Source organism: Henckelia pumila, chromosome 3 (genome assembly GCF_033568475.1).
Source record: "Henckelia pumila isolate YLH828 chromosome 3, ASM3356847v2, whole genome shotgun sequence".
Taxonomy (NCBI): Eukaryota; Viridiplantae; Streptophyta; class Magnoliopsida; order Lamiales; family Gesneriaceae; genus Henckelia; species Henckelia pumila.
This window is the reverse complement of record NC_133122.1, coordinates 39,043,941-39,066,146: the sequence shown is the minus strand read 5'-3', so window position 1 is coordinate 39,066,146 and position 22,206 is coordinate 39,043,941. Positions and strand designations below refer to the sequence as shown.

General features: G+C 33.8%; 5 protein-coding genes across 7 annotated transcripts; 3 read left to right on the top strand and 2 right to left on the bottom strand.

Annotated features, from left to right (window-relative positions):
* The first annotated feature begins 5,444 nt into the window (after positions 1–5,444).
* LOC140892862 (protein PHOSPHATE STARVATION RESPONSE 1-like) lies at positions 5,445–7,558 on the top strand. 2 transcript variants are annotated; one of them, XM_073301888.1, is made up of 7 exons: positions 5,445–6,150; positions 6,241–6,409; positions 6,497–6,573; positions 6,675–6,714; positions 6,844–6,898; positions 6,973–7,042; positions 7,159–7,558. In XM_073301888.1, the coding sequence occupies exons 1-7, from the start codon at positions 5,614–5,616 to the stop codon at positions 7,324–7,326; spliced, it is 1,116 nt and encodes a 371-aa protein (XP_073157989.1). In that variant the 5' UTR covers positions 5,445–5,613; the 3' UTR covers positions 7,327–7,558. The 2 variants fall into 2 exon arrangements, with proteins under 2 accessions (XP_073157989.1, XP_073157988.1); XM_073301887.1 differs by having other exon boundaries at positions 7,141–7,558.
* A 1,191-nt stretch (positions 7,559–8,749) lies between these two features.
* On the top strand, positions 8,750–10,171 carry LOC140892854 (uncharacterized). Its single transcript, XM_073301880.1, has 2 exons — positions 8,750–8,956; positions 9,525–10,171. The coding sequence occupies exon 2, from the start codon at positions 9,561–9,563 to the stop codon at positions 9,984–9,986; it is 426 nt and encodes a 141-aa protein (XP_073157981.1). The 5' UTR covers positions 8,750–8,956; positions 9,525–9,560; the 3' UTR covers positions 9,987–10,171.
* An 87-nt stretch (positions 10,172–10,258) lies between these two features.
* On the bottom strand, positions 10,259–12,056 carry LOC140886906 (uncharacterized). 2 transcript variants are annotated; one of them, XR_012151728.1, is made up of 5 exons: positions 11,934–12,056; positions 11,111–11,626; positions 10,753–10,818; positions 10,529–10,659; positions 10,259–10,492 (listed from the first exon to the last, which is right to left on the bottom strand). XR_012151728.1 is itself a non-coding variant. In XM_073293818.1 (4 exons), the coding sequence occupies exons 1-4, from the start codon at positions 12,015–12,017 to the stop codon at positions 10,600–10,602; spliced, it is 726 nt and encodes a 241-aa protein (XP_073149919.1). In that variant the 5' UTR covers positions 12,018–12,056; the 3' UTR covers positions 10,259–10,599. The 2 variants fall into 2 exon arrangements, 1 of the variants encoding a protein (XP_073149919.1); XM_073293818.1 differs by having other exon boundaries at positions 10,259–10,659.
* A 685-nt stretch (positions 12,057–12,741) lies between these two features.
* On the top strand, positions 12,742–17,022 carry LOC140886908 (rhodanese-like domain-containing protein 9, chloroplastic). The gene is made up of 6 exons (XM_073293819.1): positions 12,742–12,920; positions 13,665–13,915; positions 13,999–14,149; positions 16,315–16,400; positions 16,477–16,581; positions 16,666–17,022. Exons 1-6 carry the CDS (start codon positions 12,874–12,876, stop codon positions 16,734–16,736), a joined length of 711 nt encoding a protein of 236 aa, XP_073149920.1. The 5' UTR covers positions 12,742–12,873; the 3' UTR covers positions 16,737–17,022.
* Positions 17,023–17,521: 499 nt separating this feature from the next.
* On the bottom strand, positions 17,522–21,594 carry LOC140886905 (uncharacterized). The gene is made up of 9 exons (XM_073293817.1): positions 21,017–21,594; positions 20,445–20,585; positions 19,861–20,241; positions 19,358–19,462; positions 18,925–19,065; positions 18,472–18,675; positions 18,201–18,293; positions 17,960–18,071; positions 17,522–17,871 (listed from the first exon to the last, which is right to left on the bottom strand). The coding sequence occupies exons 1-9, from the start codon at positions 21,503–21,505 to the stop codon at positions 17,828–17,830; spliced, it is 1,710 nt and encodes a 569-aa protein (XP_073149918.1). The 5' UTR covers positions 21,506–21,594; the 3' UTR covers positions 17,522–17,827.
* Between the last annotated feature and the right edge of the window lie 612 nt (positions 21,595–22,206).

Here is a 22,206-nt window from a genome sequence, read left to right as displayed (position 1 = left end):
ATCATCATCCAGTGCTGATAGATGTGCCTGCATACGAATTTTCCAGTCATCATAATCTTCTTTTGAGAACATAGGGATTTTACTAAACGATGTCATAGCTAAAGAGGTCATAGTTTAAGAGACGATTCAGGTGATAAGCAAGAACCGCTCTGATACCACTTGTTAGGATCGAAATATGGGTAGAGGGGGGTGAATACACAATTAAAAATTTGCGGGTTCTTCAATCTGATTTGTAAGAATCAAACGGAAGTTTTGTTGCTTAAAACTTTTGATCTGCTTGAAAGATCTGAGCAAGTCAGGCGGAAGTAATCTTCCTCACAGATTGAATGATTAATAATACTAATGCAGATGAAATGAAATAAGTGCAGTAAAGAGATAGATTTGTTTCTGGATGTTCGGAGATGAATTCTGCTACGTCACCCATTCTTCTGTTTCCAGAAGGATTCCACTAGAAGACTTTGACTTATACAATCTCTTTGTACAAATCCAATTCAATCAATCCTTTGAAAGGAACTCCTAGCAATACTCTTACTCGAAGCAGAACAACTTTTCTACTTAGAGTTTACAAAGTGAACCAACAAAGTATGCTTCGGTAGTTTGATCTGAGGATTTGTACCTTTGATCTGGATCGATTTGAAGAGTTTCTTTGAGCTTGATCGATCTGTAGTGTGTTCTAACTCAGAGTATCGAGACTTTGATCTGATGAAGTGGGTATCTGAGTTAGTGTGTTGAGTGAAGGCTTTTTGACTTTGATTTTGATTGCTTGTAATTTTTCACTCTTGGTCTCGTGTCTTGAATCTTCGAAATGCTAGAATATTTATAGTCTTCAAAAGTAGCTAGTGAGCCGCCAACAATTTCTGATATTGGGCCGCCAGCATATCTCAATAAATAGCTCACAAATCTTGACTTTAAAACGTAGGCCGATCAACGTTCAAAATTTTATTAAATGATTTTGTCGTTTTCTCCAACGATCTTAGCAACAGATACTTCAGAGTGAGGCTTCGATCTGGTTGATGACTATCGGACCTTGTTTCAATCGATCTGGTGCAATAAGATATATGTCTTGTGGAGTTTGATCCGTATCTTGATCTCATTACGGAACTTTGATCTGGTAACCTTCGTATATTGAAATCTTTAATCTTTGACGAGTCCGATTAGTTTATTTACTTGGTTTTGTTTTGACTTTGTTATCACCGAAACTTTAGAGTTTGATCTCCAACAAAATAAATATAGAAATTTTTATTAATTGTCTAGTTAATTAAAATATTTTGAAAATTGTTGAAAATACTATATAATTTTTATAAAAAGTTTTGCAACATAAATAAATGATTATAGTATTAATATATTTTTTGAATTGTCCTCGTGATAATAATTTTTTTTAATATTAGAGTGTATCTTTCGTAAAAAATATATAATAATTATTGGTTTATAAGCTACACTATAATATATTGACATGAACAATGTTTTTTTTAAAATAATGTAACTATTTTTTAAACAACCAAACTAATATCATAATCACGAACAAAATAATATAAGTATATAATTATTAAACACAATCATAATATTGAATAATTTTCTAGTAACTTAAAATATTTTGGAAAAATTTGCAACATTAATAAATAATTATAATGAAAATACTATATAAGTTTTACTATAATTTTGAATCATATATTCAATAATAAAATAGTATTACAAAAATTTATATTAGAATCTTGCAAATACATGGATGAAATGAAAAAAAAAATCATATAATAACATATAAAATTTATGTATTATAATTTGGAAAAATAAGTTTTTTGGTCCATTAACTTATCTATATTTTGGTTTTGGTCCATTAACTTTTTCAATGTGGGTTTTGGTACACTAACTTTGCATTTTCATTGTTTTTTGGTCCAACTGCATACGTGTCTACTTCTGATTGGTCCAAAATGATGAAGTGGACCAATCAGAAGCTGACGTGTATGTAGTTGGACCAAAAAACACTAAAAATACAATGTTAGTGTACCAAAACCCAAATCAAAAAAGTTAATGGACCAAAACCCAAAGGAGGTAAAGTTACTGGACCAAAAAACTTATTTTTTATTATAATTTTTTAGATAATTTGACACAATCAATAGTAAAAAATGAAAGTTATAGAATTAAATAACATCTATTAATATAAAAGTTAAATGTGAAAAATTATTACATCCAATCAATATTTGTCTTGTGTATTTTTTTTTTATTTTTGTCTCTATATTTTTTGTAATTTTACTTATATAATCCTCATTAACATCTCATTCATATGGAACAAAAAGGCAGTGCCGGCTCCAAGGGGAGGTGGCCTAGCCGCCTAGGGCCTCCCCTTGGCGGGGGCCTCAATTTTTCTTAATTTTTTTTTAAAATATTATTTTTTATATATATTAAAATATTATGTGAATCTATTTATTTTGTTTAAAATTCAAAATCATGGTCAATTTTTTTGTACTTTTTTCTATCATTTATTTAGTAAAAAATATCTCTTTTTTGAAGAAAAAAATATCTATTTCTATTTAAACAAAAATCTATTTTTTTCGTTAAATTGATCCACTCAAATGAGTTAGGTTATTCAAATTGGACCAATCATCTTTCGTTTATTTATTGAATGAGATTTATTTTTGTCTATTTTTGTACTGCGGTTGATTTTTTTTTAATTGATTTAATTTTTGGTCTCGATATACTAGAATCTTGTAATTTGTTTATTCGACAATGAGAATGATTTTTACTTAATTAGATTATAATTATTTCTTGTTTAAGTTACTATTTAAATTATAATTTGTATTTTTTGTCAGATTTGTTGTGACAAAAATATATTATTTATGCTTTCTTAATTGGAGATTCTTATTCTATTTGTATTATGCATTAATTCATATCTGACTAATGAGATTTGAGGATTCATCGAGTTTTTTTTTAGTTTTAGTTTTATTTTTTATATATTTCGATTCAATTGTTTATGTTGTTATTTTTAGTTACAAAAATTTGAAATTTTGATTTTTAGAAGAAGTGATTGTATTGATATTTAATTAAAAAAATTATATAACTCTCTCCCTTGAATATTTGCCTAGGGCCTATAATATTCTGGAAACAGCCCTGCAAAAGGGTAAACATGTATCTACATAATGCAAAAACTTTGCACATGCATTCATACTTTTATGGTAGGTAAAAATTTATACTAGGTAAAGATTTATAAAATTACACGTTTAAATATGAATCCGACCGATCCACTTGTTAAGCCTATTAACAAAAAGTTTGAGTTTATTCTTAGATATATATGCACAAATTTTTATTAGCTAATTAGTAAACAAAGACTATACTATTTTAGTAATTGTCTTAATTAATTATAAAAAAAATTACATCTTCAAAATTTATTAATCTCAGCAGTATAAGTTCTAGATTTTTTAGACGAGGTTACTTAGATTAAAATATGATACACGAAAAACCAATTCCTATACGCATGTACAAGCAATGTGTAGAATATTAGTATTATTCATTAAAGAATTTAACCTATACATGCATGGCATAAGTATAATAAGAGCCATTTTTTTCTTTTAAAAAAATGTGTCCTTTGAGGGATTTAAGGGGCAAGAAGTAGTTTGCTATGTGACCGAACAAGAAAAAAATATGTCTTTTCTAATTGTTGAATCACAATCTGTTTCCTGAATTTCCCAAGATCCATTTGCTGGCATGTTAGGATACATGCTTTGCATTTGATCCTTTCCAACTTATTAATTATTTATGGGTCAGCCGATTTGTATATAAAATTTGGATAACGATTTAATTGATAAGATATTGAATTTTATAAAGAATATATTTAATTTGAAGTTTCATACATGCCTCAAATCTTGAATTTTCACGTCTTAGATGAAGATGTCAACTCTACATAATATGCATCATGATATCTTTTGTGTTTTTTTAATCGGTTTCTTTTGAGAAAGCAACATCGAGTCGTGGCGTCTAGCTGGTCAATCATTAGTTTATAACAATGCACAAATTTTAGTTTTGCAAGCAAAAGTACTCCTGATTAACCAGCATTTTAATTAATACTATGTACCTACATCATGTCATTATTTCTGGTTCAACTTATGTCATCCACCATCTTTTTTTCTAAATTTACTAAATTTAAAACACCATCTTTTTTTCTACATATAAAAAAAATACTGTGATAACGATTAACACGTGATACTTGAATGATCAATTACATGTAGTAATAGAATAGCGATCGATACGTGACATATGAACTGTTATTTTTTTCAAAATATTAAATTTGCATCATTGTCATTGATCTTAACTTTTAACATTTGATAAAATAGTAACGGAAGCGTTTAATTTACACTTTTTTCGACATACATTATAGTATAGCTTATTAATTAAGTACCAATTAGAACTAATATTGTTTGAAGCTGGCTGTTGGGGTTCGTTTGTCGGAGGTCCCAATATAAATTAAAGTTGTAATCAGGCTAACAATTAATCTAATTAGCTGTCCCCATTTTATATTCATATATGCACACAATGATTCGAGTTGTCTCTTGTTCATTGGCTTTCATTTGTTTGTTTCATTGGAATGGATGCTAACGAGAATCAGTTTTGGACTGTCTTCAAATTAATTATTTCATTTTATTTTGAGGATAAGTAAGTTCTATAGATGCTCGAAGAGGCTGCGTAAATTAATGAAGCACGAGCTTTGATAATAACCAAAAATACAAAAAAAAAACTATATATAATTTATTAGTCTAGTAGGTGGTCAAGTTTTTCCTTTAATTATATCTCAAACTCGAGTATTTCGTTTCAATTAAATATAAAACATTTTCATTAAAGTGAGACTACTATTTGTATAACAAGAATATCAGATATTATCACACCTTACTTTTGGAATTATAAAACTATCTCGTAATTAAAGTAATATCATTAGTATAAACAACTACAGAATATTTGCTTTGTGTATTAATTTCCTTCGAGTGCTTTTTTCTTTTTTTCCTTGTCTTTTTTCGTCCACGTCTAGGAATCTCGGAATTAGAATTTTCTTGGCTTTCAGATAGTTATAATTCTATTAGAACTTTTTTCTGGGAAGTTCGTGCAAATTCCCACTACGTCAAATGGCAAGCAGGATCAGCTGTTGATGGAATTTTAGTTTTAATTATTTAATAAGAATATATAATAAAGAATATATTCCAAGAACACTATTCTCTAATTATCTCCTAACTCACCATTATTATAATCTTTGAAAATCATACTAACCAAGAGTTTCTGTATATATATGGGCTGAGTTGTATAACAATGTTGTTATTTTAATCTGGCTTCGGTTTTGTCAAGGCTTTCGTAGTTCATACCTATCCACTTGAAAGAGCCATTAAAATATTGCACTCTATAGTTGAAATATTCACACTTACATTTCAAGATTTGGCAGCATATAAAAAGGCCTTCATGACAGATACCTGAATCTGATCAAGTTTGCTACTTTTCCTCTCGACCGATCCACATCGGTTCATTCTTGTTGTCGCGTGTTCGATAGAGGCCCGTGTTTTCGGAGAAACGAACCAATAGGAAGCAAAGATTTCGATACATTTTTCCTCTGTCCAGAAGATTTTTGTGATCCTATAAATGAAGGGAATGCAGCAGAACTACTATGGTTTTTCTAGCGATTTTTCGACACCATTTCAATGTTATGTTCCACAAAACTCTGGTGTTTGGCATCAATCTGCGCCAATGGAACTCGATGCTCGGTTGTTAGCAGCAGAAAACAGCTCACAGCAGAGGAATTTCGGGCCTGAAAATTCATCCAATACCATGATCAGCAGGATTGGAACAGAGGCTTCTGCTTTTTATGCAACAGAATTCCTCATGGGATTGCCTCGATTTGGCTTCCAAGAAAATAACTCCATTCCTTGCTCCCAACAATTCAAGAATACGTATAGAACAGTACCCGATTTTCAATCCGATAACGGCCTATTATCAGTTCCAAGAACTCAAGCTTCAAACGGAGTATATACCAGGCTGGAAGGATTGCACGAAAATCAATTCAGCGACCTTACCGAGAGAGAACAGATTCTACACCTCAAAAACAGGCTGCTAGGTGATCTTGATGATTCATGTAGGGGAATCCCTTCTGCTCCATTCGATGCAAACCGGGATCTTTGTGTAAGTCCTTCAAGAATTCACCTTTTCTTTCATTTACACAATGACCCTTCATGGTCGACATGTTCGTGTTGAACTAAATATTTGAAACAGGAACCACAAAATTTATATGCATCCCATTCAGCACATGTAAACGAGTTCGGATTGAGTACTAGCTCTGCATCTTCTGGAGCAGTTTCATGTAGCAAGAAGCGAATTAGGTGGTCTCCAGATCTTCACGACCGATTCGTTAAGTGTGTAAATCAGCTTGGTGGCCCTGAAAGTAAGTAATCTTTAATGTTATCCTTCTTTTTCTTAACCAAGGATCATGACACAGAGTGGTTAATTCGATTCTATCCATATAACATAGAGGCAACACCGAAGGCCATACTAAATCTGATGGATACTGAAGGACTTACAATCTTTCATGTCAAAAGCCATTTGCAGGTACACAATGAACCAAGTCAATTTCTTCGAAATGGTTGTTATTTATATGAAATTTCTGAATCAGTGTTTTTTTTTGCCATATTTATATCTACTTCTTCTAGAAATATCGAAATGCCAAGTACATACAAGAATCTGTTGAAGGTATGTAACATTATTCAGGTTATTCTCAATTCATCAAGAAAATAATACTCTTTTGAATGGAAACTTTAGATTAGCCCAATAAAGAATCTCTGAGACAGATGTGATATTGTTTTTTTTCTGACTATGCAGAAAAATCTGAGAAGAAAACAAGTACAAGTGATGAAACACTGGTCGACATCAAAACGTAAGACTTCATTTTTTCGATCATTTGGATCAAAACCAGAATTCTAATTTGTATTAAAATGTTATTTTTGGCAGTGGAATGCAAATCAAAGAGGCATTGCAGCAACAATTAGACTTCCAAAGGCATCTTTATGAGCAGCTAGAGGTACATAAAATTTCAACATTGTTCCAAAGTTGCTTCTTCGACTTATGATAGTATAAAGATACCTATGGATCATTTCTTTGCATCTCTGTGGTATGTAGACTCAAAGAAACTTGCAGATAAGGATCGAAGAACAAACGAAGCAGCTCAAGAAGTTGTTTGAGCAGCAACAAAAAACGGCGAAAAGCTTAGTGGATCCTAGTTATCCTGACAGCAAATGTCCTGACAACATATCAACTACATTTGAAGATCATGAGCTAGTTTCCCATCCAAAGCAGTCTAGTTGAATGCCACGAAATTCAAACATCGAGCAAAGTCCACTGCGAAGTAATATTTGATCATCATATCTCTTCTAATTAAAGTAACTTGTACAGTTGTATGTATACAGGAGTAGGCTATTCAGCCAGCTCGAAAAAAACACAACCCTTTTCGTGATTCATTAGAGTACACATCTCGTGTATTCGGAGAACATTTATGCCATTTTTGTGTGTGAAATTCAAGATTGTCAAGTGTGAAGTGTTGGAGAAGAATCATTGATTAGTTTTTTTTGCAGATTTCTTGATTTTCTAGTTGACTGTGTAATAATAAACTTGAAATGAGTGAATAAATCATTCATGCATGGTTCATTGGGCTGGGTTTTAGTTTTTATAGGCCGGCCCAGAGTATATTTCATTCTGTCCCTCGGCCCAAATCAAATGGGCCTTAATCGCATCACAACAAAATAAACTGGTTTCAGTTCAAACCCGACTTTGGGGTGGAACACGGAAATGAGCAAGCATGAGATGTTATTCTTCGTATTCCTTTGTGCATGTCAAAATACGTCTTGTGATGCAATAATCGTCTCTATTTGGGCTTTCATGTATTTTTTTTTATAAAACGAACAAGATCCCAATATTAATATTAGAATTGTGAAAACTTTCGTGAATTTCACATTATAATGATCGAAAATCTCTCTTCATTTGTTTGATTTAGAAGTCATATACTTTGCCACGAACCCAATTCAAATCTGGCCAAGATTCCGAGCCCACTTAAAAGAGCAATTTTCACGAATGATGGCACACAGCTGCTCAACGTGTGGACCCCAAGCTGGAATAAATATGCACTCACGAGTCGCTACCCAACGAAGTACAAGGGCCTTTTTGTCATTCCAACACTCAGAAAGAAGAAAACACACAACAAAAGTGGAATTAAAGGCCTCTGCTTTGGGTTTGAAGATTTCAACTACCAAACAAGGAATTTATATTATTATTGTCATGTATGGTGTGATAGTCATAATGAGTCGCATCTAACTAATGCAAATTGCCACTTTTAAATTTAATTCTTGGCTAAGTATTAGAGGGATACTTTAAATGTGAAAGTTTTGATATTTGTCAATTTAAAATGGCTAAAGAATTAAGTCATAGATTTGGTCTTTCTATGATATATCTAATAAATTTTGTGGAAACCAAGAATATATGAGATATGTATGTTTTCCCTAACTATTACGGCAATCAATAGTGATTCTGTTTTTTTTTATTTTATTTTTTGGTTTTGGTGTTATGAAAGTTTATAGATATAAAAGTAAATTAATTCTTACCAAATTTTTTTGTATTCAAAAATATTTTAGTTAGCTTCATTCATACTTCATTGACCTGAATTCCCAAAATGCCCTTGGAAATAAATAAATTATCCTTTCACCACTTAACCTCACGCATTACTTTCACTCTTCATTTCTTTCTCACAAATTTGCAGTCTTTGCCTCCCCACCTCATTGGCTTGTAGTTAGTTTTCTTCAACATTCCAATGGGAAAAATAAAAAAATAAATCTTTTTGAATCTTTCCAAATCTTGTTTGCTCCAATCTCCGATCTGGGTTTTGTTCTTTTTTTTAAACCTCCTTTACAATCGTGACTGTTCATGCAAGTAGAAACTTCATCAGGTTATTGGATTTTTTTTTATTAGATTCTTGATTGGCCTTGCAATATTCTTGATATAGCAACTTTCAATAAGAATGCATTTCACAACTGTTTCTTCTGAGGTCATGTTCATTTTGGTGTGCGTTTTTCTTTTTCTTTTTTATTTATTTGCAACTTTTTGAACATCTTAGTTAATGAAAATTTGATGCAGTTTTGTGGGTTTATGATGAGTTATATTGACTTAAAATCTTCAACTTTTTTGGTTTCCTTTTGGTTTACCAAGTGTTTTGTGCAAGTAAGGTTGTGCTTTATGTATGGTAAGTTAATGAATGCCTGTTTAATTTGGTTTTCTCTTTTAGGTTATTAGGTGGTTGTAACTTGTAATTTCTTTTTATGGGTGGAGTAGATGAGCCTCGATTTTACTTTGTTACGATATAAATAGGATAAACTTTTGTTTGTGCTGTTGGACTTTCTGGGTTATTGTTCAAATTCACTTTTCTTGGTTTATTTCCAGTGGACTTAGTGAAATCTATCATGTGGTTGAAGAAGGAAATTTCTTAGAATTTTATATGGTTTTGTCCTGTGTCGCAGATTTATTTTGTTTGATTCAAAGAGCTGAGTTGAAAAATGGGTAGAGGTAGAGGCAAAGGGAAGAAACAGTCGGTGATTGCTGCTCTTGATGATACTCCAAACAGTGGGGAAGAGAACTTACCTGTCAAGAGAAGAGTAGGAAGGCCACAAAAGCCATTGAAGGATGATATCGAGAATGAAAATGAGTATCAGATGGTAAATGAAGAAGACGGAGGCCGCGAGGACATGAAAAGTTGGGTATCTAGTGAAAGTAGCAAGAATCAAACTTGTATGGATGATGGAAGGAAGAGAAAGAGGGCTTCATCGAAGGAAGATGCAGATTCAGTGAAAGAGGAGAATGGTGTCGTGACCAAGACTAATGCTACCGTCTTGATCAAGACGTCAGTTGGGTTCAGACAAACCGGGAGCAGAAGGAAGAGTACACCAAGGCGGGCTGCTGAAGTTGGCGTTGAGTGCAAGTGAAGATTTCATTGATAGTTCATGTTTCTTGTATTGCTTTGAGACTATCTTTCAGATACAAGATTTTTCATTAATGGAGAAGGCTATCTTTATTCTTTGCTCCTCACATAGACCATGTTAATTTCCACAATCTTGTATTTGGAATTCGTGATTCTTCTGTGTTCAGCTCACATTCACAAGTTTGTATGTCTTTACCATTCAAGTACATGTTATATAAATTCTAATAATAATAATAATAATATATATATATACAATGCAAAAGTGGTGATCCAGGATATCAACTACCTTCGTGGTAACCAAACATCAATGTGATTTACATATATGAGTGACTATCCTCTTTTCTCAGATCCAAGAATCAGCAAGAATTTAAAACGAATGACAAGAGGAGGAAACGAACTTTTCGAAATTACATTGGCAAATCAACTGTTTTTACATATAATGTGTTGCCGTCTGCTTGAGAATCAAATGGTGGCAAGACATACCGGAATTCCTAGGATCACTCCAATCATAACACAAAAGTTGCAACGGCAGTATTCTCGCTAGATCGACAGCTCACTGTCAGATTCCGCTCTTCAGCATTATGACCAAAATTTTGAACATCTAGACAACTCTCCATCTAGTGATCATCTTCATTAATCCCAGGGCAGTCAGATAAAAGTGCCTCCATTGTCTCATACTGAATATTATAAGATGAACAAATGAGAAATGACACCAAAAGATCAACCGTTTTATACCTTTCCATTCTCATACACACAGGAAGATGCCATACCTGACATCCACAAAAGAGGCAGTAATGAAACTCGTTTCTTAGCTTCAGTAATACATTTGTCAAATCCTGTATCAAAAGGAACAGTAGATAATTAGACCCAAGTCATTACCATGATATATTACATTCTGAACTGCCAAGTGCCAACATTTTGGATGCGATTCAAGAAAAGCACACTCCTTGCTCTAGAATTCCTGAATTACGTGCATGTGTAACAAAATATTTCCTCTCACACAGAAGCAGTTTGAGAAAAAATTGCATCCGTCATAATTATACATTTAATCCATTAGATTACTCTACAAAGTATTACATTTCAACTGACTGAGGCACAATTGCAAATAAAAGAATACAAAGAAAGTACCTCTTCCGTAATATCTTCTTCCTCTTCCTCCTCATTTTCCCCATCCTCATCTCCCTTCTTCTCGACTTCAACATCCCTGTTTTCCAGCTGTGCTAGCGCATCCTCTGCCTTGCGATAATTCACAATAATCCTCCTTCCCTTCCACCGTTCCTTCTGGCGACTCCCAAAATCTACAATCAATTCCTCCTCTTTTCTCTTTCTAGTCTCGGCAATCTGTTTTTCTCTCTTCATCTTTTCTACCTTTGGATCCTCTTTGCCAATTCCGGCGCGCCCCCTTCTTATCTCCAGCCCCACAGGTTCAGCTCTACCACTACCTTCCTTTCCCAACGCCGAACCAGGAGTGTAGCCCATTTGCTTCAACAGTTTGTACCCGATGTTGGATTCTGGAATAGCTGAAGCTAAGTTTTCCATTGTTTGTCGATCCTCGTCTATTTGCGTCCTCCCCCGTTTCGGTTTTCTCTGTTCCTGCCAATTTTGGCCTTTCCATTTCTTATTCGATGAATTTAAGCTACATCCCTACAGAACATATGCTAAAGTTCATCAAAAAAGGGACGAATTACCAAATTCAGCAACTCAAATAAATTAACCACCTAGGATTGCGCAAAGTAGATAACAAAGCCCTTTACTTTTTCTTTAACAAAGAAATCATCTTTAAGAACATATACTCTAGAATTGTAAATAGGGCCAAAAATCAAAACAAGTAAATGATTATCAAGAATCTGCAACTCGGATAATTTTAAAAATTAGGGTTACGGAGAATTAACAACTCGAATACAGAAACGCATAAATTGATCGAACAACATGTACAAAGCTCGAAAAACACCTGATTTGAGGAAGAATTAGAAATTTCTGGCGGTAGAAACTGTGAAACGTCCCCCATGTAATCATCCTCTTCTTCTCCCGCCATTAGATTGTGTTCGTGTTCCAGCTGCAGCAACCGTTGGACCAAGACGACTAGAATTATACTTTCAAAAATAATACTCTTTATTTATAATTATTATTTTTCAAAATATATTTTCACAAACATTATTTGCTCTAAAATATTATTGAATAAAAACATATAATATTTAAGTATTTGTTCGATACACGAAGTCACAAAATAAAAACAATTAAAATTGTGTTTGGAAGAGCTTATACGAAACACTTTTCAGTTTTTTCTTCACCAAATTTTTAAATTTTAAAAAAATTTGTAAATAAAAAGTTGAGAAGTGCTTTTTCCAAATATTACCTAATTTTATTTATAAAACTTATTACGAGTTTAACTTATCTATATCCGCGAGACAGGTCAACTTCAAACTCATATCTAAAATAAAAATTGAAAAATAATGTGTTTGACATAAAGAGTCATATTTTTTTATGAACATAATGATATAAATGATCTATATCAAGAATCTCATAAGAGTTTTTGAAAAAAAATATATTTGGTTATAATTTATTGAATGTTATAATGTCGCGTAACGGTGATATAGCTAACAAAATGTTAATACTCCTTTGAAAAAAATGTAAAGAAAGACCAAATTGACTAAATTTCAACTATTTGCAAGATGGAAAAGCGAAAATAGACCAAATTATAGAGATTTTTCTCAGTAAAATGTTGGGTGACTGCTGGTTATCCAATCCATTTCATTCGACGTGACACGTGGCAGAAACCCAATGACTGCTTAAATTTCAATGGATCCTCGGTGGCAAGCAGCAATAACAGTCACAATCTGTAAAGATACAAAGGGGAAGAGCGGTGAGAGGCCTGGACGACTCTCTGAGAAATGACAGGAATCCCTTGCACTTGCTCCACCACACTCTCCGCTCGGAGGTACTGTCATTCTTGTTATGCAATTTCTTGCATCTAACTTAGATGTGAATTGTTTATGTTCATTCAAGATGAGATTTTTTTCCCGGGATGTTTTTAGTTGGTGTTCGTTTTTTTCTTGAAAATTCAGAATATTTGTCATCTGGAGTTTGCTGTGCTTGAAATTCTTTTTTTCACTATTAGTGTGCATTTGGGACGAAGCATCTAGTGATTGTCTTAATATGGGCACACTTTTGATTTTTTGATGGTATTGGTTCAAGATTACGCTTATAAGAAGAACTGTAGATCTTCATTTCGTTCTTGAATGGTGTCTTATGTTTTTGTTACTCATTAGTCTTTCTGCTGTTATCTTTGACAAAAAATCAATTGAATGGAACATCTTGTTTGTCATTTGTTTATGTCCTGTTGTCGAAACTTTATAATCTTCCTAGTCTGATTGCGACTGAGATCTCATATGTGAGATAGTGTTGCGTCTACATGGAGTCTTGAAATCTTTGTCATTTGATGTATTGCGGAGCGGACTGTGTAAAAAGCCTCCAACGTCCCTATGAGCCGACTTTCTTATAGGAGTTACAGATGAAACAGACAATTTTTCGTTGGAAACAATTCTGGATGCAAATGTCAAACACATTATTAGATTAACTTTCTCTTAAAATCTTCAGCCTTTTGGAGATATTTGTTTACAAAAACTACCAAGAATAGTGTTTGAATTTTAGGGGGATTAAGATAATATGAATGTGGTTTCAGCAATTTGGTAACGTCTTGGTCAGTATTGGGGACTCATCAAGTACAGGCGCTGAAAGGGAGCCGATTGCTTAGAAGAAACTTGGTAATCAAAGCAGAAGTGAATTTTGTGAATTCTGAAGAAGCAAAGAAACTTATTGCAGTTGAGGGATATACAGTTTTGGATGTTCGTGATAGATTTCAGTTCGAGAGAGCTCATATAAAAGACTGCTATCACGTCCCACTATTCATTGAAAACCAAGACAATGACTTAGGTTTGCCTTCATAGCTATTCAATATCATCTCATGTTTTTCATGACTTTTGATTTCGCAATTTACTCAGAAGTTTATCATACAGGAACAATAATAAAGAGGACAGTACACAACAATTTCGCTGGTTTATTCTTTGGCCTGCCGTTCACCAAACCTAACCCTGACTTTGTGCAATCTGTTAGGAACCAGTTTTCACCCGAAAGCAAGCTGTTACTTGTTTGTCAAGAGGGTCTCAGGTCAGTTTCTTAATTCGTTTATAGCTTCTTTTTGCTGTTAATTTTCTGAAAGTATGAAACAAGATTAACAAAGAACAATTATTTGTTATTCACCTCCTCAACTGTGCCGAGGAGTACCCTAATAAAGGTAGTGTTTGCAGATGCTTAAAAAAAGTGCTTAAACTTTGTGAAGAAAAGTCCATAATCACTTTTTTTTAAGCATTATTTGTATTTGACTTGTAATTGAAGTTGCTGATTGCATCCTTTGTTGTGTGAGACACACATGTTGGAATGAAGTTTGAACAAAAGGTTATGTTTAATTTTTCAAATCTTTGGTCGCATTTTTTATTTGTTCAATATTTTAATGTTTAATTCGTGTAGAAAGTGTCGTGAGAGGCCATCCTGTATCAAAAACTTGCAGTAGTGTATGTTTTGTCAACTCTTGTGACTGCTAGAGCCGAAGCTGTTAAACAATACAAGAAAAATGTTTTGTAAGTTTTAAAAGCGTTGAGTGATGGAAGGAGAAAATGCATCTCTACCAGTATAAAGTTAGAACAAATTGAAGTTGTCTCAAAAAAGTAAAATGTGGAAACTCTCTATCACCAAAAAAATGCTCTGATGATTCTGGATTTACGCGGATCTCTGAAGCCTTCACCACAATTCTAGGATTAGAATTAAAACACTCAAATCACTAGTACAAACAGCCAACTGCTCTCTGTTATCACATTCATAGAGCCCGCACTATTGGAACTACGCATACAAATCACCACACTCTGGTATTATGATAAAGCTTAATTGACCATGCATAAGGATTGCCTATGCTTATATTGTTAATGTTATATGCAAAGATATCGTCCCGATGATTTATGACAATAATCTCTCTAACATGTTGGTGAGTGACTACTCTTCAGTTGACTATGAAATGAATGTCTTTTAACTTTTTTGGCTTGTCTCTCTTCTGTTTCCACCATCACTTCTTGGTTTTGATGATATTTTGCAATTCTCCATGTTTTTTTTTATACTTAATTTGTTCTTATGTATAGCTGCATCAGGAAACTGGTTGATAGAGTAAGACCAAAGGAAACTAGTAGATACAAGTTATTTTATCTCATCGAAAAACTTGTCTTATACCGGAAGTTTTCGTTTTCCGAATAATTTTTTGCTGTTTTTTTTTCCTGATGTTGTCTCAGCTGGTTGAAAGCTATGCTAGTCAACACTGGTCTATTTATTCTGTTTCACGTTGAGACGAACTCTATTTCACTTCTGATCGAGATAACTTCCGGCTGAGACAATTCTGATCTGCTGCCGGTTAAGGCAGTTCTAATTGGCTTCTGATAGAGACATCTTGTGAAATCTATCCTGTGAGACAATATTATCGGGTGGCCTAACTATAGGCAGTCCAATTATGGGCGGTCCAACACACACGGAGGGTTTGGGCTCTGATACCATGTTAAAAATTGACTTGGACCTAACTCACCTTGAGCTCAAGAGGTGAGGGTTGCCCTTGTCTATATTAAGGGCTCTCATGTTATTTAGTCAACCGATGTGGAACACAAACTAAGACACCCAACACATTCCTCTCACGCCCAGGAATGAAACGATTGTAGCGTGGAGATATTAACGGGTGACCACTATGGGTCGTCCAACACATAACGGTGGAACCCGAGCTCTGATACCATGTTAAAAATTGACTTGGACCTAACTCACCTCAAAAGCTAGCTCAAGAGGTGAGAGTTGCCCTTGTTTATATAAAGGGCTCCCAGGAACTCTATCCTATCGATGTGGGCAATATTTCAACATCTTGTTCAAACGAGAATGCAGCTTCGGGTTCTTGTTGTCGAATCCTTTCAACTTGTGGATAAATACAGCTCTATCTGTGGAATTAATGAAACATATTAGAAATACAAAAACTAGTTTTGTTATCACTAGAATAATTTTGTTGCTATTCTGGTAACTCGAAAAGCTTTTTGCTTTGTTCTTGTTTATGTGTAATAGTGATTAATTTTGCTCTATCAAGAAACTAGTTTGAGATCCAAGATACAATTTGGAACCCGCTATTATCGATAATATTAATATTATAATTTATACTTCTTTGATACGGCTTGATTTGTGATCTATCCCTGGTCTTTGTATGTCCAGAAACTTTAACAGAATCAAAGCTAAATTTTTTTCTACATCCATTTAAGGTCTGCCTCTGCCACCTACAAATTAGAGGAAGCTGGATATCAGAATATAGCATGTATAACATCAGGCCTTCAATCTGTGACAACAGGTGCATTTCTGCTTATTCAAAAATCTTGGTAATGTATTTAAGCAGTATTGAATAACAAAAGATTATACTATGATAGGGACATTTGATTCTGTTGGTTCGACGGAGCTTAAAGATGCAGGAAAGGCCGGTTTAGTCACCATACAAGGCAAAATTTCTGCCGTACTAGGGACTGTACTTGTCTGTAAGTTCAAAAGGACCAAGTTCAAGTTTTCTTGAGTATTGTTCCTCAATTTTTTTAACTCGTCTTATGTGGATCACGTCCCAGGTGCATTTCTGTTCATTACTTTCTTCCCGGATCAAGCTGAGAAGCTATTTCAACTGTCTCCAACAAGCTAGCACTTGGCTACCTTCACAATTAGTTCATTGTTGAATGTAAATTGAGTGGATTTTGGTTCCGGAGTCGAGGAATGGAGACATTTTGGGTTGCATAGAGTGCATTGTTTTCCATGTTCGGAAAAGGGTAGAATGGCTGATATCTGTAAATGAAGAATTATGCCTACGTATTGTTTAGTTTGCTTTCCTTGTATGTATGGGTATGAAGTGTTTGATTTTCATGTATTTGGTGATAAATCAACTTTTGATGAACTTGGACTGAGGCTGACACTGCACTGTAGCTTCATGAAGCAATCTCCTGCGTCCAAAATTTTATTTTTTTTCTCAATTAATTTATTTTTTATATTTTATATCTTTAATGGGTTTTAAAAACGAATAAATAATTTTTATATAATACTTGCAAAAAATTTGAAATTTGTGCTAATTATTTTTTTTAACATATTCCATCATATATAAATTAAACTAACAAAAAACAAATATTTGTAATAAATAGTATTTTTTATAATTGAATTGAAATATATATATATATATATACATATATGACGTGACATTTACTTAAAGGCACTTTAAATTTTTGTTAATTATCTTATGATATACTTATGAAAGTGTTTAAACTTATTTTAAAATTTAATTAAATATAAAGTAAAGAGTCATCTATCAATTAACCAAATTAATTACATAAACTACTTCAATATAAGTTTAATTCACATATATGCATTTTAAATGAAATAATGTTAATAAAATATTCAAAAAAAAATCTTATTATATTGATCAACCATTTTCGCAAAGCAAGATGGGGTAATATAAGACTTGGAAAAAAGAGGCTGTTAAAAGGAATTTCCACTCTGAGAATTCAGGTATTTTTCATCCCTCAGAAACCTATACTTGAATTTCACAGCACCATTATTCTGGCAACACAATAGTACAAATACAATTCAGCTTTTATATGTGTTCAATTTGATTGCAATCTACCAACGCTTGAAAACCTCCTCACTAAACACCATCAAAGTCCCAGAACCTCTAGCATCAATAAAAATGGCAAGAGGGACTTCAACGGGTTGAATCAAGTTATCTTCCAGCTACTGTAAATGCGACTACTCGCCCGGTAAGCAGTAAAGCTGCCTGATATTTCCTGATGCTGTCCATTCATATAAAGTTGCATCACGTTTAACGTATAGTCGCATGGAAAGTAAATAAAAATGTCTCTATATTGTAACAGATTTTACCATATAACCAATCTTTAAAACACGAGTGGATAGCACTAGATAGTTCTCGTTTACGGCTCTCTTCAAGTTGAGTTTCCCTCAAGATTTGCTTGACTTCTTCCAAACTTTTGTGCTGAGGTTCAATAAAATAGAAGCAAACAATCATTTCAAGATTTCAGTTGATAAAATAGCTGAAAAAGAACCAGAGTAAAGGGGAGCCTGAAATTGTATCCATAGGTGTCATCTCAGTACTTGAACATACATTTTTCTGCTGTGATGCAAGATAGGCATCAGGCAAAGGGAATGGATTGTCTTTGGTAGAACCAGGTTGTTCACTTCCCAAACAGTTTGGTATCTGCGCGTCACCAAATCATACATTAATTGCATCACAAAAGTAGGAACTTCCAAAAAAAAACATGAAACAAGTAGGAACTTCAAAAAAAAAAATGAAAAACATAGACCGCCCAAAAAAATATGTGCAATCCATCTACAGAATTTGATGACACAGGTAGAAGACCAATTAACACGCATACCACAAAATTAGTATACTGATCTGGGTCAAGGCGGATGGCAGATTCAGCTTGAACATCTGCAACACCAGCTGGATGGGATAATGAGTCGTGTGGATCGACCACTCCAAGTACTACAGGTTCATCCCACTTGTTGATTTTTGGATCAATACCAACTTGATTCATGTGCTCCTCCAATTGTGAGTAGAATGTATTATATGGTGCTACCTGTCATTAGTTAAACAGAAAAAGAAAACAAAATCTGAATGAAAATGTTTGGGAACATAAAGGAAAGGAATAACTTCTATAACTCATTTCCAAAGTTAACAAGATGCATGAATATGCGCAAAGTCTATGCACTATGAAAGTATAAACACTAACAGACAGGCTTATTAACCCAGAGAATTATAACTCAAAATGGATAGGTGATTACAGAACAATGAATAGATTTAAGTACCAAAATAAATTGAAACCCACCTGCAACTTATGGTTATCTCCAACAACAAGGGGTTGCTGGTTTACCCCTAAGAAGAACAGACATTCACGGCAATTCACAATGCAGATGCGTTTTGCTGCAGTGATTAGATGAACACGTTCACAATGTTCGACTCTGACGGCCTATTAAGTGCAATAATGCAGGAATAAGAAGTTTCTGATGTCAGCATCTCAAGTACTCGGTCAAAATAAATCAACAAGTAAATGATATGGAAACAAATATCATAAACATGTGTGCTTAGGCAATTAAGTTATTGATCACTTCTAGCACACAATATGATAGATCAAATACAAGGTAATAGCTGGAGTTACCATCATGGCAATCTAAATACAATGCTAGTTATTTGAAAAATCAACACCAGAACTACACGTATATGCAATTAGAATCATATTATTAGGTTTAACCATGCAGTACCTTCCCAATGGCTCCCAGAACAATTGTGGCATCAGAGCATCCATAGACAGTGGCATATTTTAGTGGTGCCAATATGTAAATTGCTGATTCGTGGCAATTTACAACCTGAGAAAACATACACTACATAGTTAGTAGGCGCATGGTGAATGAAAATTATATAAATGAGGAACAAGATGCTTGATTTATCAACGCAAGAACCACTTAAGTCATCAAAATTGAAGAAACTTTCATCAATATCATCAAATATATACTTATAGTGACTTATCATTTTTCCTCTCAACATGGATGACTTTCCACGAATAATAGAATTTGACAATTACAAAGCAGTTACTTTAAATTTCAGATAATTTACTCAACAAATGTAGAGAATCTCAATATCCCATGATTAAAAAATTCAAATGACCAGAATTTTACAGAAAAAGAAATTTGATGGAAATCTTGGCAATGTTTCAGCCAAAATGCTGACAGAAGTAAAAGGAATAGTAAAGATGGCTGCTTTTCACCTTCACAGATGTGCCCTTGAGATCAGATGCTTGTTTTACAACTGATGATTTGGAGACCCCCTCGATGTAACTTGGACCTCGAGGACTGCTTGACAGCTTTGCTGAACTTGTATTGATATCAGCCATAGGAACATCCTGATCAGAAAAACTATTGGGCACATTTTCTTTTGGAGATACTCTATCAGCTATGTGTTCCAGGGTAGTAGATATATTTTGAAGAAGCCAGTCAAGAACTTGTGATGCAGGGACAGGAACATCAGGCATGTCAGGATCCGAATTCGCAAAAAACGGAGTATTCTGGCACAAGGGGATTCTCTCGGATCCTTTTTCACCAAAATAAATCAGAAATCCAAGATGCTCAAATCTATCCATGGATAGAACCTGGAACAAAAGATTACTGAGTTATAGTATACAGCTCAAGAAAACATGCCAACTAGAACATGAACAAGTTTTATTAGACCATAGAACAAAACCATCCAGTAAAACAGACAGCATTAGGGACAAGACAACAGATGATGGGGCCATCTTAACATAATTATTTAACAGAGAATTGAAATTAACGCTATATAATCCGAAGGATATACCATTGATTCATCATCTTCCCCTTCCACAGAGTCAGCCAAAAGGGATAAAATATTGCCAAGGTGTTTCTGCAAATATGATAGCTGATGAGCTTCTTCATCGGCTTGTGATGGCATAAACCTTCGACTATTGCTGCGTACTAACTGCCATATATCGAACCATGCATATTAATAATGATAATAAATTCACAATTATATGTTAATCACAAGTAAAATGAAAGTTATCATCTCTTAACCGCAGGACCATAGGAAATTAAGAGCAACTCATATTAACACAAATCATAAGTAAAATGAATAAACACATACATAAATAAACCAAATGTTCGAAATATAAATCCACATTCACTTCTCAATAAATTCACAACCCCGCCTAAAGTCAAAACATTTCAATTCAATATGCATTTCCAATATATCCCCAACAATATCTGGCATCACGTGCTAACACACACTAAAAAAAACATCAACTAAAACATAAAATCACTTTCATATCTCAATAAACCAGCTTCAACCCAAAAATAATTCACCCACATTGCACATCAAAAAGCACACACATAAAAATTAGAGAAATTTAGCACCTGCAATGGTGAGAGAGCAGATAAAAACCCATCAAAAGCCGACGTTGAAGGCCACACATCAGCAACTGCCGCAGAGTCCTTGTGCCCTTTAGGCAGCAACCTCTTATAACTCTGTATATACAAGAAAACCAACAAATCAAACACATTAACTCCGACTTCATCGATATCTTGTGGAACCCTAGCATTCACCAAAGGATCGGAATCTTTGTGGAGAACAGAGGAAAGGGTTTCGAGCAGGAGCCGGGCGTGATCTATGGGGACCTGCAACACTCGGGCAAGCGTTTCCGAGCTGACCCGGTAATTAGAATCCGACGAGAGGAGCGTAGATTTGATTTGGGATAGTGTCTGAGTGCCATCGGAGAATATAAGTTTGGGAATGGGGAGAAGGCCGTGCTCGAAAGGCTCGCGGCGGGGGTGGAGATAGTACGTGGGAGCTACGGGGGTGGACGGTGGTTGCTCCGGTTGCGATTCGGTGGCGGAATCCATCATCGAGGTGGCGCGTGGATCAGTAGGGGCATAAATGGAACTTTAACCGTTGTGAATGTTGAGGATGAAGGAAATTATTGAAGCGTAAGAAGTTTCAGTTGGAGGGGTCACAAAAGGCAATGGACATAAATATGGGTCCAGACTCGGCCCGATTATTAAAAGACCCGGGTACCCGATTAAAGATAATAATTATACATTATACATTATAATTTTTTGTTTTTTGAATCTATACATTAAAATTTTAATTTTAATAATACACAATATACATACTAGTATGCTACACTGCACACACCTTGTATTTATAAAATACATCATCATTATTATTATTATTATGTGTTTTTAATGAATAATATATTTTTTTTAATAATTAGTTTATCAAATTATATCTAAAACTATAGATAAACAAATGAAAGGTTAATAATTAGTTGAGAGAAAATGGGAGAGGTTAATAAAATATTCTAAAATTACTAATAAATACACATAATGAAAGTTATGTATGATATATAATATATATTGGAATGAAATCCGAAATCTTTTTTTATAAAAACTTGTAATAAGTTAGACCGACCAAAAAGGAAACTTTTTGTTCATCCAAACTAATGAAGAAGGAGATAAAATAGCAAAAGTTGCAATAATGTGGGTCACTAGATTAAAAATATTCATCAACAATAAATAAATAAAATACAGATATCAAATTTGACATT